Source organism: Marmota marmota, unplaced genomic scaffold, assembly GCF_001458135.2.
Source record: "Marmota marmota marmota unplaced genomic scaffold, marMar, whole genome shotgun sequence".
In the NCBI taxonomy this organism is placed as follows: domain Eukaryota; kingdom Metazoa; phylum Chordata; class Mammalia; order Rodentia; family Sciuridae; genus Marmota; species Marmota marmota.
Window position 1 is genome coordinate 28377546 of NW_026000082.1, and position 12933 is coordinate 28390478.

Sequence of the window (12933 nt, forward strand, 5' to 3'; positions counted from 1 at the left end):
TTTTTTTTTTTTTTGGAAGTGGAACAAGTAATATTGCCTTTACAAATCCACAAAATGGTTCATGTTTAAATATTGTGTTATCAGGGAGAGAGAAACGCCACCTCGCTTTGCTCAGCATGGCACGTTTGAGTATGAATATTCTCAGAGGTGGAAGTCCTTGGATGAAATGGAAAAACAGCAAAGGGAACAAGTTGAAAAAAACATAAAGGATGCAAAAGACAAGTTGGAAAGTGAAATGGAAGATGCCTATCATGAGCATCAGGCAAATCTTTTGCGCCAAGGTAAAGGCCTTCCGAATTTTATTGGTAGGATCAGTTTATTGAGTTACCAGGATCTTATTAATGTGATACCAAAATAATACTTTCTAATGTTCAGATCTGATGAGACGCCAGGAAGAATTAAGACGAATGGAAGAACTTCACAATCAAGAAATGCAGAAACGTAAAGAAATGCAATTGAGGTAAAATACTGTTGATTCTTTGTTTTTGTACTCATAGTCTGACATTTAGGAAACAGTGTACTCAATTTTTCAGGTGATACGTATCAGTGCTCAAAACCAAATGTAAGGATATCAAGTTTTCTGTGTGTGTATATATTTTTTTTGCGCCACAATGTCTAATGTTGTGCCTCTAAGCTCTGAGCCTCACTCTCTAGACCTTTGTGGGGAGTTTGTTTTGTTTGCTTATTTTTTTTTTTAATATTTATTTTTTAGTTGGACACAATACCTTTATTTATTTTTATGTGGTGCTGAGGATTGAACCCAGGGCCTCTCATGTGCTAGGCGGATGCTCTACTACTAAGCCACAACCTCAGCCCATGTTTGCTTATTTTTTTGAATGGATTTTTTTTTTAAGGATTAGATGGACGCAGAATACCTTTATTTTTATGCAGTGCTGAGGAGTGAACCCAGTGCCTCACACATGCTGGGCAGGCACTCTGACACTGAGCCACAACCCCAACCCTTTATTTATGTATGTATGTATGTATCTATCTATCTATTTTACTGTGTTCTTACACCATCTAAGGCTCTTAGACATATTACTACCAGCTTTTTTTCAAATTAGATTTTAAAAGATGAGGTTGATACTTTGGTTTATGCTTGATTATGTTTTCAGGCAAGAGGAGGAACGACGTAGAAGGGAGGAAGAGATGATGATTCGCCAACGTGAGATGGAAGAACAAATGAGACGCCAAAGAGAAGAAAGTTATAGCCGGATGGGCTACATGGATCCAGTAAGTTAGGGTTTGTTGGCATTCTAGGGAGTTGTTTATAGAACTTGTAGGTACCTAAGGTGAAATTTGACTCAGTTGAATAAAAAAAAAAAAAAAACACACAGTATAGTCTACCTTAAAATGTTGGCCATGGGCAGTGGCACATGTCTATAATCCCAGTGGCTTGGGAGACTGAGGCAGGAGGATCATGAGTTCAAAGCCAGCCATAACAGTGAGGCTGTAAGGCACTCAGTGAGATCCTATCCTGTCTCTAAATAAAATACACAACAGGGCTGGGGAATGTGGCTCAGTGGTCAAGTGCCCCAGAGTTCATTCCCCGGTAAAGCCAGGCCCCCCCCCCCCAAGTAGTTATATATGTATATATATATATTTTTTTTTGATTTGGCCGATCTAGTGATTACTTTTTCTTTCTTTCTTTTTTTTTTTTTAAACAACTGTACTATGTTTGATTGCCATGGTTCTTGTTTTTCCTATTCTTTGTATGGGCCCGAAGATGATTGAACTGGAAGGTTACGGTGTTTTTTTTGTTTTATCAGTTCTTTTGATAATAGGAAATAGCTAGTTTTCAGTTTTTTTTTTTTAATACTTTAGTTGAAAGAAAAATGCCTTCTGAACCTTACAGTTCTTAAGTCTTAAACTTTCTTAATGTGCTTATTGCATAGGTGAATTAAATTTTTTTTTTCTGTTAGAGAGAAAGAGACATGAGAATGGGTGGTGGAGGAGCAATGAACATGGGAGGTAAGCATGAAAATTTAAGTCAACTTTATTACCAGAGAGCAGTGTTGTGGTGGAATCCTAATCACTCTTTCTGTTTCCTAGATCCCTATGGTTCAGGAGGCCAGAAATTTCCACCTCTAGGTGGTGGTGGTGGCATAGGTTATGAAGCTAATCCTGGAGTTCCACCAGCAACTATGAGTGGTTCCATGATGGGAAGCGACATGGTAATGTATCCTGTGGGACGTAGTACAAAGGAAATTCTCATTTTCATGACTTAATGTGTGTGTTTTTTTTGTTGTTGTTTTAAGTAGGTGACTGGACCTCTTTTAGTTCTCCCTATCATGTATATATATAATTTTGAGGAATACTTTGGCAACACAGAAGAACTCTTGTGTGGTAACCTAAACACGGTTGCCAATGAGGAGTCAATGCTGTTAGTAGTATGTGGAGTTATCTTTGGCAATAAGTACATGTAGGTGTTTTCCACTTTTTTGCTTGTGCACTTTTGAACCCCAGTGCATGGCAAATCCAAATTCTGTGTTAGGTAATGTATGATTATTCTATACACTCAATTGAGGGTAATCACATGGCAAACTGTCATTCTTTAAGCTGGTATTTGCCATAAATGGGAATCAGCCTTGTAGTTTGTAGCTTTAGGCATGTTTTAGTGATATGTAGAACTTTGACCTATATTTGGTGTGGCTTCTATCCCATGAAAGAGAATTGTTTAGTGTTTTGACTCGTCGTTTCCCACCTGTTGGGTCTGTTTGTAGGTACACCTTCTAAAATAAACTGACATCTCTATTTTGCTACAGGGTAGCAAAAGTCAACAATAAATTTAAGCATACTAATTGTGTGCATTTGATCTCAACCTTCTTGATGTTAGCTATATGGATAGTCTGTCAGATGCTTTAGAACAGTCAAGTAAATTGATGAGTGGCTGTATTAGGGCTTTACAAATCCTCAGTTCTGAATTTTGGTGGGCTTAGAAAAGAGTACATTTTCATAGCTGATTGAATCAGATTTAGTTTTCCTATGGGCTTTTGGCAGAGATGCGCTGCAGTATGTGGCTCACATAATTTTTATCAATAGAAACTTTAGAATTTAATATGAGACTTTATCTACTTAAAATATAAAATATATCTAAGGCTTTTTGACAAAGTTACAACTCTAAATTGATGGTTGTGTTAAATATACCATTAGTTTTATCCAGCTGAATTTTAAAAACTGGGTAATGTTTTGGTATTTAAGCTTCATAAAAAACAGTTTAGGTACGTATTAAATTTGTAGACTCAAATTTGATATGATGTTCCCACAGTTCAGGTTCTATGTGGCTAAGTACTAGAATTTTTAGCTGTTCTAATAACAATCTTAAACCCCCCAAATCTTCATCTCTTTGAGATAAAGTATAATATGTAAAAACCGTACACAATTTTTAAAAAATTTTTCAAGAGGATTTCCCAAGTAGTTTTACAGTATTGGGGGAGAAGGTGAAATTATATATATAGGCACAGAGCAGCTAAATCGTAATAAATCATTTTAGGACTTTTCTTTGGAATAAAACTGAGTAAGTGGGCTATTTTAAATGGAATTTAAGACAGAATAGACTGCTATGCTTACCTACCTATAGAGTCTTGCTGTCTGAGTACATAACATTTCAAGTCGAGAAGTACCTAAAACCTACTCACTGCTTTATTGCAGTCACTTTAGCTTGGTGTTAAACTGTGGAGCCTTTTAAAATTTCTAAAGCATGGATTCATAGCAAGGTTTCAGTGTACTTTTTAAAGACCTCAGGGAAAAGTTGGGCTGTTAGTGGGCTGTATGTTTGCAACAATGCAGAATAGTACTGTGAAAGTGAACATAATTGTCTCTGGTTTTATAGTGATGGCTCTGAAGGTGGTGTACCTGTGAGAATATGGCAACACAAGTTTTTGATCAAGTTACTGTGCCGGTTAAGTGACTAAATCTATTAGTTTTTTTATGCCTTTTCTTTTTGTAGTCTGGTAGCATTTTATTAAAACTTTCAACCTTTTAAGATTTCTGCAACTTAGCAGATGTGTCTTAAGATCTTGAAAAGCACAAGGTTTCTTAAGCAGCACATGCCACTGACTGGTGAGTAGGTCTTGTCACTTCATTGAGTGAATTGACTCTGTCTGGATGGGCTTGTTAGGCTTACTTGGAGAGTAAATTTTCTGTTCATACCCTGAAAGTGAGAGTTTGCAAGTTTTCATTGGATTAATCTGATGTGAAATTTCTTAGAACGCATTTTGGAATGGATTTTCACATCTGCACTAATTCTTAAATTTTTTAGCACTACAGGGAAGATCTGTTCTTTGAAACAGGTGTTATGAGAATGGCTCAAGTGGGAACATACCACAAGGCATGTATTATCGTAAACTAATTTTCAAATTACCCTTTTTTCCTTTCTATGTTCCCGGTACCTGTGGATCGACTCATTGGTGATTGTATCGACGAACGTTGACTACGGAACCTTCTAAAATATTTACTTAACACACATGGACATCAACTACATATAATGAACTGTTGATTACTGTTCCAATAGCGTACTGAGCGCTTTGGGCAGGGAGGTGCGGGGCCTGTGGGTGGACAGGGTCCTAGAGGAATGGGCCCTGGAACTCCAGCAGGATATGGTAGAGGGAGAGAAGAGTATGAAGGCCCAAACAAAAAACCCCGATTTTAGATGTGATATCTAGGCTTTCATTCCAGTTTGTTTTTGTCTTTTCTTGTTTAGATACCACTTTTAAATTCTTGCATTTTAGTAAGAAAGCTACCTTTTTATGGATGTTAGCAGTTTATTGACCTAATATTTGTAAATGGTCTGTTTGGGCAGGTAAAATTATGTAATGCAGTGTTTGAAACAGGAGAAAAGTTTTTTCTTTTTACTTTTTCTTTTCTCTCTCCTTTTTTTTTTCTTTTTTTTTTTTAACTGTATAATGTCCCTCAAGTTAATGGCAGTGTACCTTGTGCCACCGAATTTCCAAAGTGTACCGATTTTTTTTTTACTGTGCTTCAAATAAATAGAAAAATAGTTATAATACTGATCTTCAACTTTGCCATTCATGCTTCTATGCACATTAGGCTAGGTATTCCACTTTGAAAGCATGAGAGTGTTGAGGCCTTTGAATGGCAGGCATATGCCATTTCTGGGAAATGTATGTGGAGGCTAAGTATTGCTTTCTACAAGTAATTGCCCCCTTGTTTTAAAAAGAAGAAATGCAGATTTGAAGTAGTTCACGATTGTTTGGCATTATAGGAAGCAAGCTGGTGCTAAGTATTTTTAAATGGTTATGTAAGCAAAGCTGAACTGTAAATCTTCATTCAGGAATATGTATTAAGATTATGGAATGGGTATAAGACTTGGTAGGGGGAGAAAGTGGGTTTGGTTAATGGATCTTTTATGGCCCTATGATCTATCCTTGGAAGTTTTTGAAAAAAGTGGAAAGATCATTTTGTCTCATTTCCCCTATTCTTGTTTTTAAAAGAACAACAAATCCCAAGCCCTACAAATGGCTTGTATTGAACTTTTACATTTGAATTAAAGATTGTTAAACATAAGCCTTTTCATGTATTACTTCAAGTGATTTATAAAGCTGGGGCTTAGTTTGAAGAATTCAACTTGAAAAAGTAAAGTAAGGTTTAGTTAACTGTAAAATGGGTTTAGTTCTATTTACATTCATAGTCTTTTTAACTTTTAAACCTTGTGCTACTTCTGTTGGGAAAAATCTGTAGACTATAAAGATCTTGGTTTTCTTAAGAGCTAGTGGTGACTTTTAATAACAAATAGGGTTGCAGATAACCATTCTTACAAATTTGTTCACCTGTTTTTAGATAGTTGCTTTTTGATGTAGCACTAAATCTCAGTGACTTGCTCATGCTACACAGTACAAATACCCCTTCCTTCCACCATAATGCTTTGGAATGTTTCGATGGTGTTGTCAGTTAATTGTCAACTTCATTGAATTTCCTTCCATTAGAAAAAGACTTTTTGATTCAATATTAGATTGTTTACTGTTGTCTGTCAGTACAGTGGGAGCTTGATTTCCCAGTGCAAATATGTTAGAGGAACAATTTCTAACAGTAGGTAAAGTAATTGAATGGTTTAGCTTTGTTCTTAGCTATGTTTCCATTCAACTCTACATTATAGAACTTTGGAATATCTTCATCCTTTTCACCTCTGTTCTTGGGGCTAATTGGCAAAAGAAAAATTCTAAATCAAACCTTTTGTTACCATGCTGAAGTTTAGTATTGTTCCTTGAGTACAAAAGGAGACCTATTGTTGAAACAACTGAGTATTTTCTGCATAGGAAAACAGGATAATTATCTAAGTAAAACACTGAAGTGTAAAAAGCATGTCACCAAATTCTGGTTGCAGGGCTGACAGGTACATGGTGTGTTAATTAAGGGAGAGAATCTCCTTAGAAAACGTGCTAATTTTATTCACTGAACACATTTGGAAATGGATAGTTCTTTTACCAAGGAGGAAGTTTTGTCCCAAGTCATTAATGGGTGATGCACACATGGGATTTTGTGTATGGAAACAAGGGTGTTGGTTTGAAAGTAGTCCATTACAATTTGAATTGTATAGTAGGGGACTCTATAATGATAAGAAAGTTAGGGGTGTTCATGGGACACCCACGAGGGTGAACTTGAATGTATGTGGGTGGGGGCTGGAGGGGAAATGGGAAAATCTGCCTATAAAATTAATGTTTCAGTTTATTTTTCAGATTACATGCCTTTCTTTATAAGGGATGCTGGCACAGACCCCTAAAATAAGCTTTTGGTAGTACTATACCTTTGAAGAGTGGTGAAGGATGCTAATGAATAATCTCCTGAAAGTTGTGGCTTTTGATAGCCTACTAAGGGCTGTAGAATTGCTTAAATGTTGTTTAGCAAATAATGTTGCTGAGTTTAAACTGAACATTTGACTTTTATCATGGAAACTGCAGTGTACCAAGGGTTGTAAAGCTACTCAAATGGACTTTCAATAAGTCTTGCAATGTAAATGATAGTTTTTTAGCCTAATGTGAACTTAAATCATCTTAATGAGTAGTTTTCTAAAAGTCAATGATGAAACTTGGGGTGGGAAATGGAAGGTAATAATTTTGGAAGTATTAGCCATTTTTCTCATTTAAAGAAACATCCTGCCCCTATTTTCCTCCTCTTCCCTTTCTCTCATAATTTTTAAGAGGAACATTTTGTTTTTGAACCTTATGTCTCCAAATCTTTAAAAACTGCATTCTCTTTGAAGATGCTAGTGTATTTCATAGGTGTCTATATAAACTTAACCCATTGGCTCACATTACTTAGTGAAAAACAATCCTTTTTGCCTAGAACATTAAACTCCTAAGAATATAAACCCCACCACTCTTTTTAGATGTGTTATATCACTGATAAAAACAAATAACAATTTGGGAAATTGTAATGTTACGCCTGTGCAATTTTTATAAGTGGCATATTATGGCAGAAAAAAATTTTAGATACTTGGCTTGGGCAAGCCACTAAGTTGTGGCGGAATGTTTTGTGGTGTTCTTGGACTGCAATTATGCACTATTAAAGTAGTGGCCTGCTACATAACTGCATTTAGCCAGCATTTCTGCAGTGCGTAACTGTGAGGAACGTAGTACCGCAAATGGCAATGGACATTAGGACCCGGATGTAGTATTCCTGCTTGCTCCAAGATTCTCATTGCCGACTGCATACAGGTAGGTAACAAGCAATATAATCTAACTTGGTGACTTGCTATGTACTTTTATTCCGTGGGCATTCTGACATCACACTTCTGACAATGAAATTACAGTGCAGCACCTAACACTTGTATGATAAAGCTAGCTTATAGCAAAACTGCGTGGGTCTGGGGTTAGAGCTGTAATTTGTTAGGCAGAAATCAGTGCTGTTGCAGTTCTCAGATAAAAAGTGCAAACTTGGTTCTTGGTATATCTGACTCAGTTGTGTGGTTTTCTATAGTTGCATTGTAAATGAAGAGAACATGGAACACATCAGTGGTGTGGGGAAGGGAACCAAAACCATACTTGGGAAGGGAAGTAGGGTGCTTTTAGCACCTTGACATGGACCATATAGCATGGATCCATATGGCATGTGATAATTAGTCTCTGTTGTAGCAAACTGACCTGCTCAAAGGTCAGCAATATAAGTAATTTCATTATGTAATCTTGGTAATTATTCTGCAAGTTGAGTGAACTCAGACTAAACTGCAGGGTTTTTTTTGTAATGGGTTTCATGGGAACACCTTTGTTACTAACTTGGGCTTAGATGGGAATCTAACGTGAATAGTTCAAGTTATGTGACTTGTTTAAATACGGTTATACTCTAAACCTGGGGGAAGGTGGTGTGACTTGCTTATAGTTGAATACATGTTGGGAATCATTCCCAATCATAAAACTTCGTCGTTTTCTGTAGAGTGACTGCATTTGTTCAGAGTAGCTTTTTGAACTTGGTTCCCTTAGCTTTAGGGATGTGATGTTACAGTCCAAAATGTTTAGGTACAAGAAAACATAAGTCTTCAAAAAGCACCTTCTTTGTTGCTTAGCTTTGCATCGACTGTTGTTCCAGACCTCAATCCAACTTAACTCTGGTCTCTGGTTTTTAGCTAGTATGCATGAGAAACAGCTTTTAATGCTTTCTGCTCTGTAACTGGAAAGTTTGGTTTACTTTGCATAATTGCCGGTGAAAACTCTTCACAACTATGAGAATTTTCTTTCATTTGTCTCAAGAAAAATGGCTTGCTCTTTGGCAAGTAAGTCACAGGGTGGGGACAGATTTGTACTCTACAGATTTGTAGTTCATTCAAGCAAACAACTTCTGATTTTCCTGATAGATAAAAGAGCAACTGGTGACTAGTTTAGTTTCTTCGTATTAATACAATGCAGATCAAACAATTTTCAGTGTTAGTGACATGAGTACCACTAAAACTGCATAGAACCCTCATGGGGGATTTCCTGTGTCATAATCCATTAAATCGGTGGCCCAACGCTTGCTGCCGTGGTTTAGTGACTGGGTGTTCAGAACTAAAAGCTCAGGTTTATTTCTTAGCAGTCAGTAACAATGTTCAGAGAACTACTTGGTATAATATATGGGTTTAAGGAACATCATTGGGGTGGGGGTTAATTTTGCTTTGTTCTGCTTACTTCAACTTGATTAATCGGCTTTTGCACTTCAGAAAAGAAACATTGACTGAAATCTATTCTTACTAGTTTTAATTTGTATGAAGCTATGAATTGTGAATCTCAGTACAGTGACTTTTTGAAAAAGCACTCAATCAAAAAGCTGGGAATTAAGTGGGTTTCAGTAATAACGCTCTATACTGAGGTGCTTGCATTGTATTTCATAATCTTTTTTTCTTGTAACAAACCAAAATTTCTTTTTAATGAGAACACTCTTGAGTTCAGAGGTGTGATGCCAGAATGCATTTTCGTACTGTTAGGCCCTTGGAACAGATACCGGTGCTTTCTGAAAGATCAAAGAAATGCAATGGGTACTCTTCACACAAGGTTGCAAACCTACAAAGAACGCATAATAGTCTTCATTTTCCTAATAAAAGGGATGCGTGTGACTAGTTTTGGACTTTTAACATTAATGGGGGTTGCATGTCTCCTATTGTTAATCATTGTCAGCTGCAGTGACATGATCTACAGTCCTGCATTATTTACTGCCTTTCCCTTAATGATTCTGGACAGGTTTTAGAGAGCTGGGGTGTTTGTTCTGGGCCTTTACTTGGTTTTGGCTTTAGCTGATAATGTTTCAGTGCTGTCAGCTAGTGCAGTTCTCAAATGGCTGCCTATTAGGGAAAGAATTAGAGGATTTGACTGCTCCTAATCATCTGTCATTGCTGCTAGATAATGATTGGCAATTTTTAAGACTCAACTGTGGAAATCTCACAGTTGCTGGTAAACCATCAACCATAAAATGTTGTTTTGAACACCAGTGCTGAAAAGTTTTTTTTTGTTTTTTTTGTTTTTTTAAGGTGAAAGGGGGGCTGGACGTAGAATAGGACAGGAATAATCAGGAGAATGGGGAAGAATGCAAAACGATATAGTATCCCTTATGGATGGTACATGTGCAACAGGGAATTATATTTCATATACCTGTGGCAGTAATGATACAGAGAGGAAGAAAAACCTGGAACTTTGAATTAGGCTGAGCTTTCTGTTTTGTGCACTGTGGCCCTGCCAGGCATATAGTGTGAAGGTGAATGTCTTCTCCCTCAGAAAACCTTGGGTTCCTTGCTGTCCCAGTAAGGCATAGCTTCCTTGCTCTAACTTAAAACTCAGTGAGGACTTGGAGGGGAAAGAAAAGGCAAATACATAGGATTGCAGGGTAACAACTGCAGTGTTGTGTACTGTGGGAAGTGGGTAAGGCACTCTTGGAGGACTCCTGCTGAAGGTGGTTAGCCCACCTGAGAATGAAAGGCATACTTGAATGGGGAGCAGGGTATGTGCTTTCATATGAAAAGAGAGCTGATAAATAAAATACTGGGTGAGGTGAACGTTGTCACATACCTTCACATAAGGGATAGTATATTTTGGGTTGCAGTCAAACTTCATTGTGCTCAGACTGGTGAAAATAGGAGTTAGACTTTTGCATTTTAAAAGAAGATACAGTTTTCATTCTAATTCTGGTGTCTACTTAGTACTTACACAAAAAATAATTTTAGATTTTTTTCCCCATGAAGTTTCTTCCTATTTTTTTAATGCTGTAACTTACCCCAATCTTTGTCTCTGGAATTTTACTCTTTAAATTTTGAAGTTAACTAGCATTTTCAAGCCTTTATTTTATACCCTTGTCTTTTATATTAACTTTTTCTTATTATTCTTTAGGTAAGAATGGTTGATGTTGGCTGATATTGGAATGTTCATTCACTTGAAGTAAGTGTCCTTTGGAACCTTAACCTCTAGTGGATTTTGGGGCTTGATTTATCTTCATTGGTTAAAATAACCAATGAAATATGGGAGAGGGTGAGACTTGTTCTGTTTGTATTGTCTATTTTGAACATTGTGTGACAACTGGGGGTGTATCTCAGTAGTGCAGTTCTTCCCTAACATGTGAGAGGTCAGGGGTTTGATCAGGTCAGGTGGGATATGATAAAGTAGAATATTTATTATAAAAGTAGGAAAATTTTAAAAATAACATGCTGGGCTGGGGTTGTGGCTCAGTTGGTAGATTGCTTGCCTAGCATGAGTGAGGCACTGGGTTTGATTCTCAGCACCATGTATAATAAATAAAGGTCAATTAACAACTAAAAAATTTTAAAAAAAGATACATGCTTATATAATACCAAATGATTACCAAAAGAGCTTGAATTGATGGGTAAATGTTTTTCATAAAATCTCCATAAACTTTATGCAGTAGATGGAAGAATTAGTAGGAAGAGGGAAAATTCCATGATTACCTGAGAAGAAAGTGTAAGAAAATAATTTTGGTATGGGGCAGGTTTTTGATATTTGATGAATAGTTAAAACTGCTTGGACCTTATGCCAAAAGATGCATCTCTTGTCTGTGTCTGAATAAAGTTTACATGATACACCTGGGTGCAGTGATACACACTTGTAATCCGAACTTTTTTGGAAGCTTGAGACAGGAGGATGGTAGGCTTGAGGCCAGCCTGAGCAACATCGAAAGACCCTGTCTCAAAAAATGACTGGGAAATCTATGTAGCTCAGTAGTATAGCATTTGCTTAGCATGTGCAAGGTGTCGTGAGTACAATCCCTGGCATCCCTCGCCCACACACACAAAAATAAAATGTATGAACTACTTAGAAATTAATATGGCAAATGTTATTTTTAGAAGTTAATGTGGCAAATGTTATTTTTAATCCGTATTAATTGTAGGTGGATCAGATATTTGTTCTCCAGACATTGACAGCATGGGCCAACCAAGAAGGAAAACCACAAGTCGTTTGACAAAGTGTGTAGGTAAGTTGAATGATTCTTACTATCTTGGGTGCTACCAAAAAAACAAAACTCATGTTTGTGATTAATACTACATTCCTTGATTTAAATGTTAGGAAACTCAACAGTTGGTATTGGTGTTTATTTAAAAATAAATGAGAACTTCATAAATCAGAATTTGTCTTGAATTAATCAGATCTTTTAATTGCAGGATCAAGAGAGCTGTGTCCACAAAACCAATGAGGAAGCATATAAGGAGGAATGATGGACAACTTATTTGCCATTAATAAAGTCATTTTTGAAAAAATGGATTGTGTTTTTATTTTACATAGCATTCTTTTTTGCTTGGAGGAGGTACCAGGGATTGAACTCAGGGGGACCTGGACCACTGAGCCATATCCCTAACCCTATTTTGTATTTTATTAGAGGCAGGGTCTCACTGAGTTGCTTAGCACCTTGCTGTCTCCGCCTCTAGATTCACTGGGATTACAAGTGTGCCCCAACGTGACTGGTTTAAGTAGGAATTTTGTAGGATTTTCCTGTCACTGAGCTCTAACTCCAGCCCCTGGAACCACTTTTTAAAATCTTTTTATTTTGGTACCAGGAATTGAATCCAGGGGTGCTTAACCTCAGCACATCCCCATCCCTTTTTGATACAGCTGGATTGCCAAGGCTGACTTTGTACTCATGATCCTCCTGCCTCAGCCTCCCAGCCAGCCCTCTGGGATTACAGGCATGCCCCCACCATGTCCAACTATAGAGCCACTTTTGATTTCATGATTACTAGCCTAATTTTATGGCCCCTTATAGTCCGAAACCTGATTTGGCCATCAATATTTTAAATCCCCTTCATTCTGTAATTTTTATTCCTAAAATGTACTTTTATTAGCAATGTCCCTTTTTGATTGGTTTCAGGCATAAGAGCATTGTGAATGCAGAAGTATGCACAGTATATACAGAAGAAATACTGGATTGTTGGGTGCTATTGCTTAATAAGTTAATAACCATCTGCCAGGTATTTTCATGTGGTTTGAGATGCAATTTCTCTGAAATGAA

At 37.0% G+C, this 12933-nt stretch overlaps 1 protein-coding gene across 2 annotated transcripts in view; it reads left to right on the forward strand.

The window, feature by feature from the left end:
* LOC107141516 (splicing factor, proline- and glutamine-rich) overlaps nt 1-11865 on the forward strand; it is a 28065-nt gene extending 16200 nt beyond the window's left edge. Inside the window, exons 4-10 of one of the 2 annotated variants that reach the window (XM_048815778.1) lie at nt 85-281; nt 376-460; nt 1116-1233; nt 1923-1971; nt 2053-2174; nt 10806-10853; nt 11818-11865. In XM_048815778.1, coding sequence (XP_048671735.1) covers nt 85-281; nt 376-460; nt 1116-1233; nt 1923-1971; nt 2053-2174; nt 10806-10829 — 595 coding nt within the window. In that variant the 3' untranslated portion in view covers nt 10830-10853; nt 11818-11865. Of the gene's footprint in view, nt 1-84; nt 282-375; nt 461-1115; nt 1234-1922; nt 1972-2052; nt 2175-4513; nt 5527-10805; nt 10854-11817 lie in introns of those variants that run through there. The other variant, XM_048815777.1, reaches the window with a different exon arrangement.
* Nucleotides 11866-12933: the final 1068 nt, after the last annotated feature.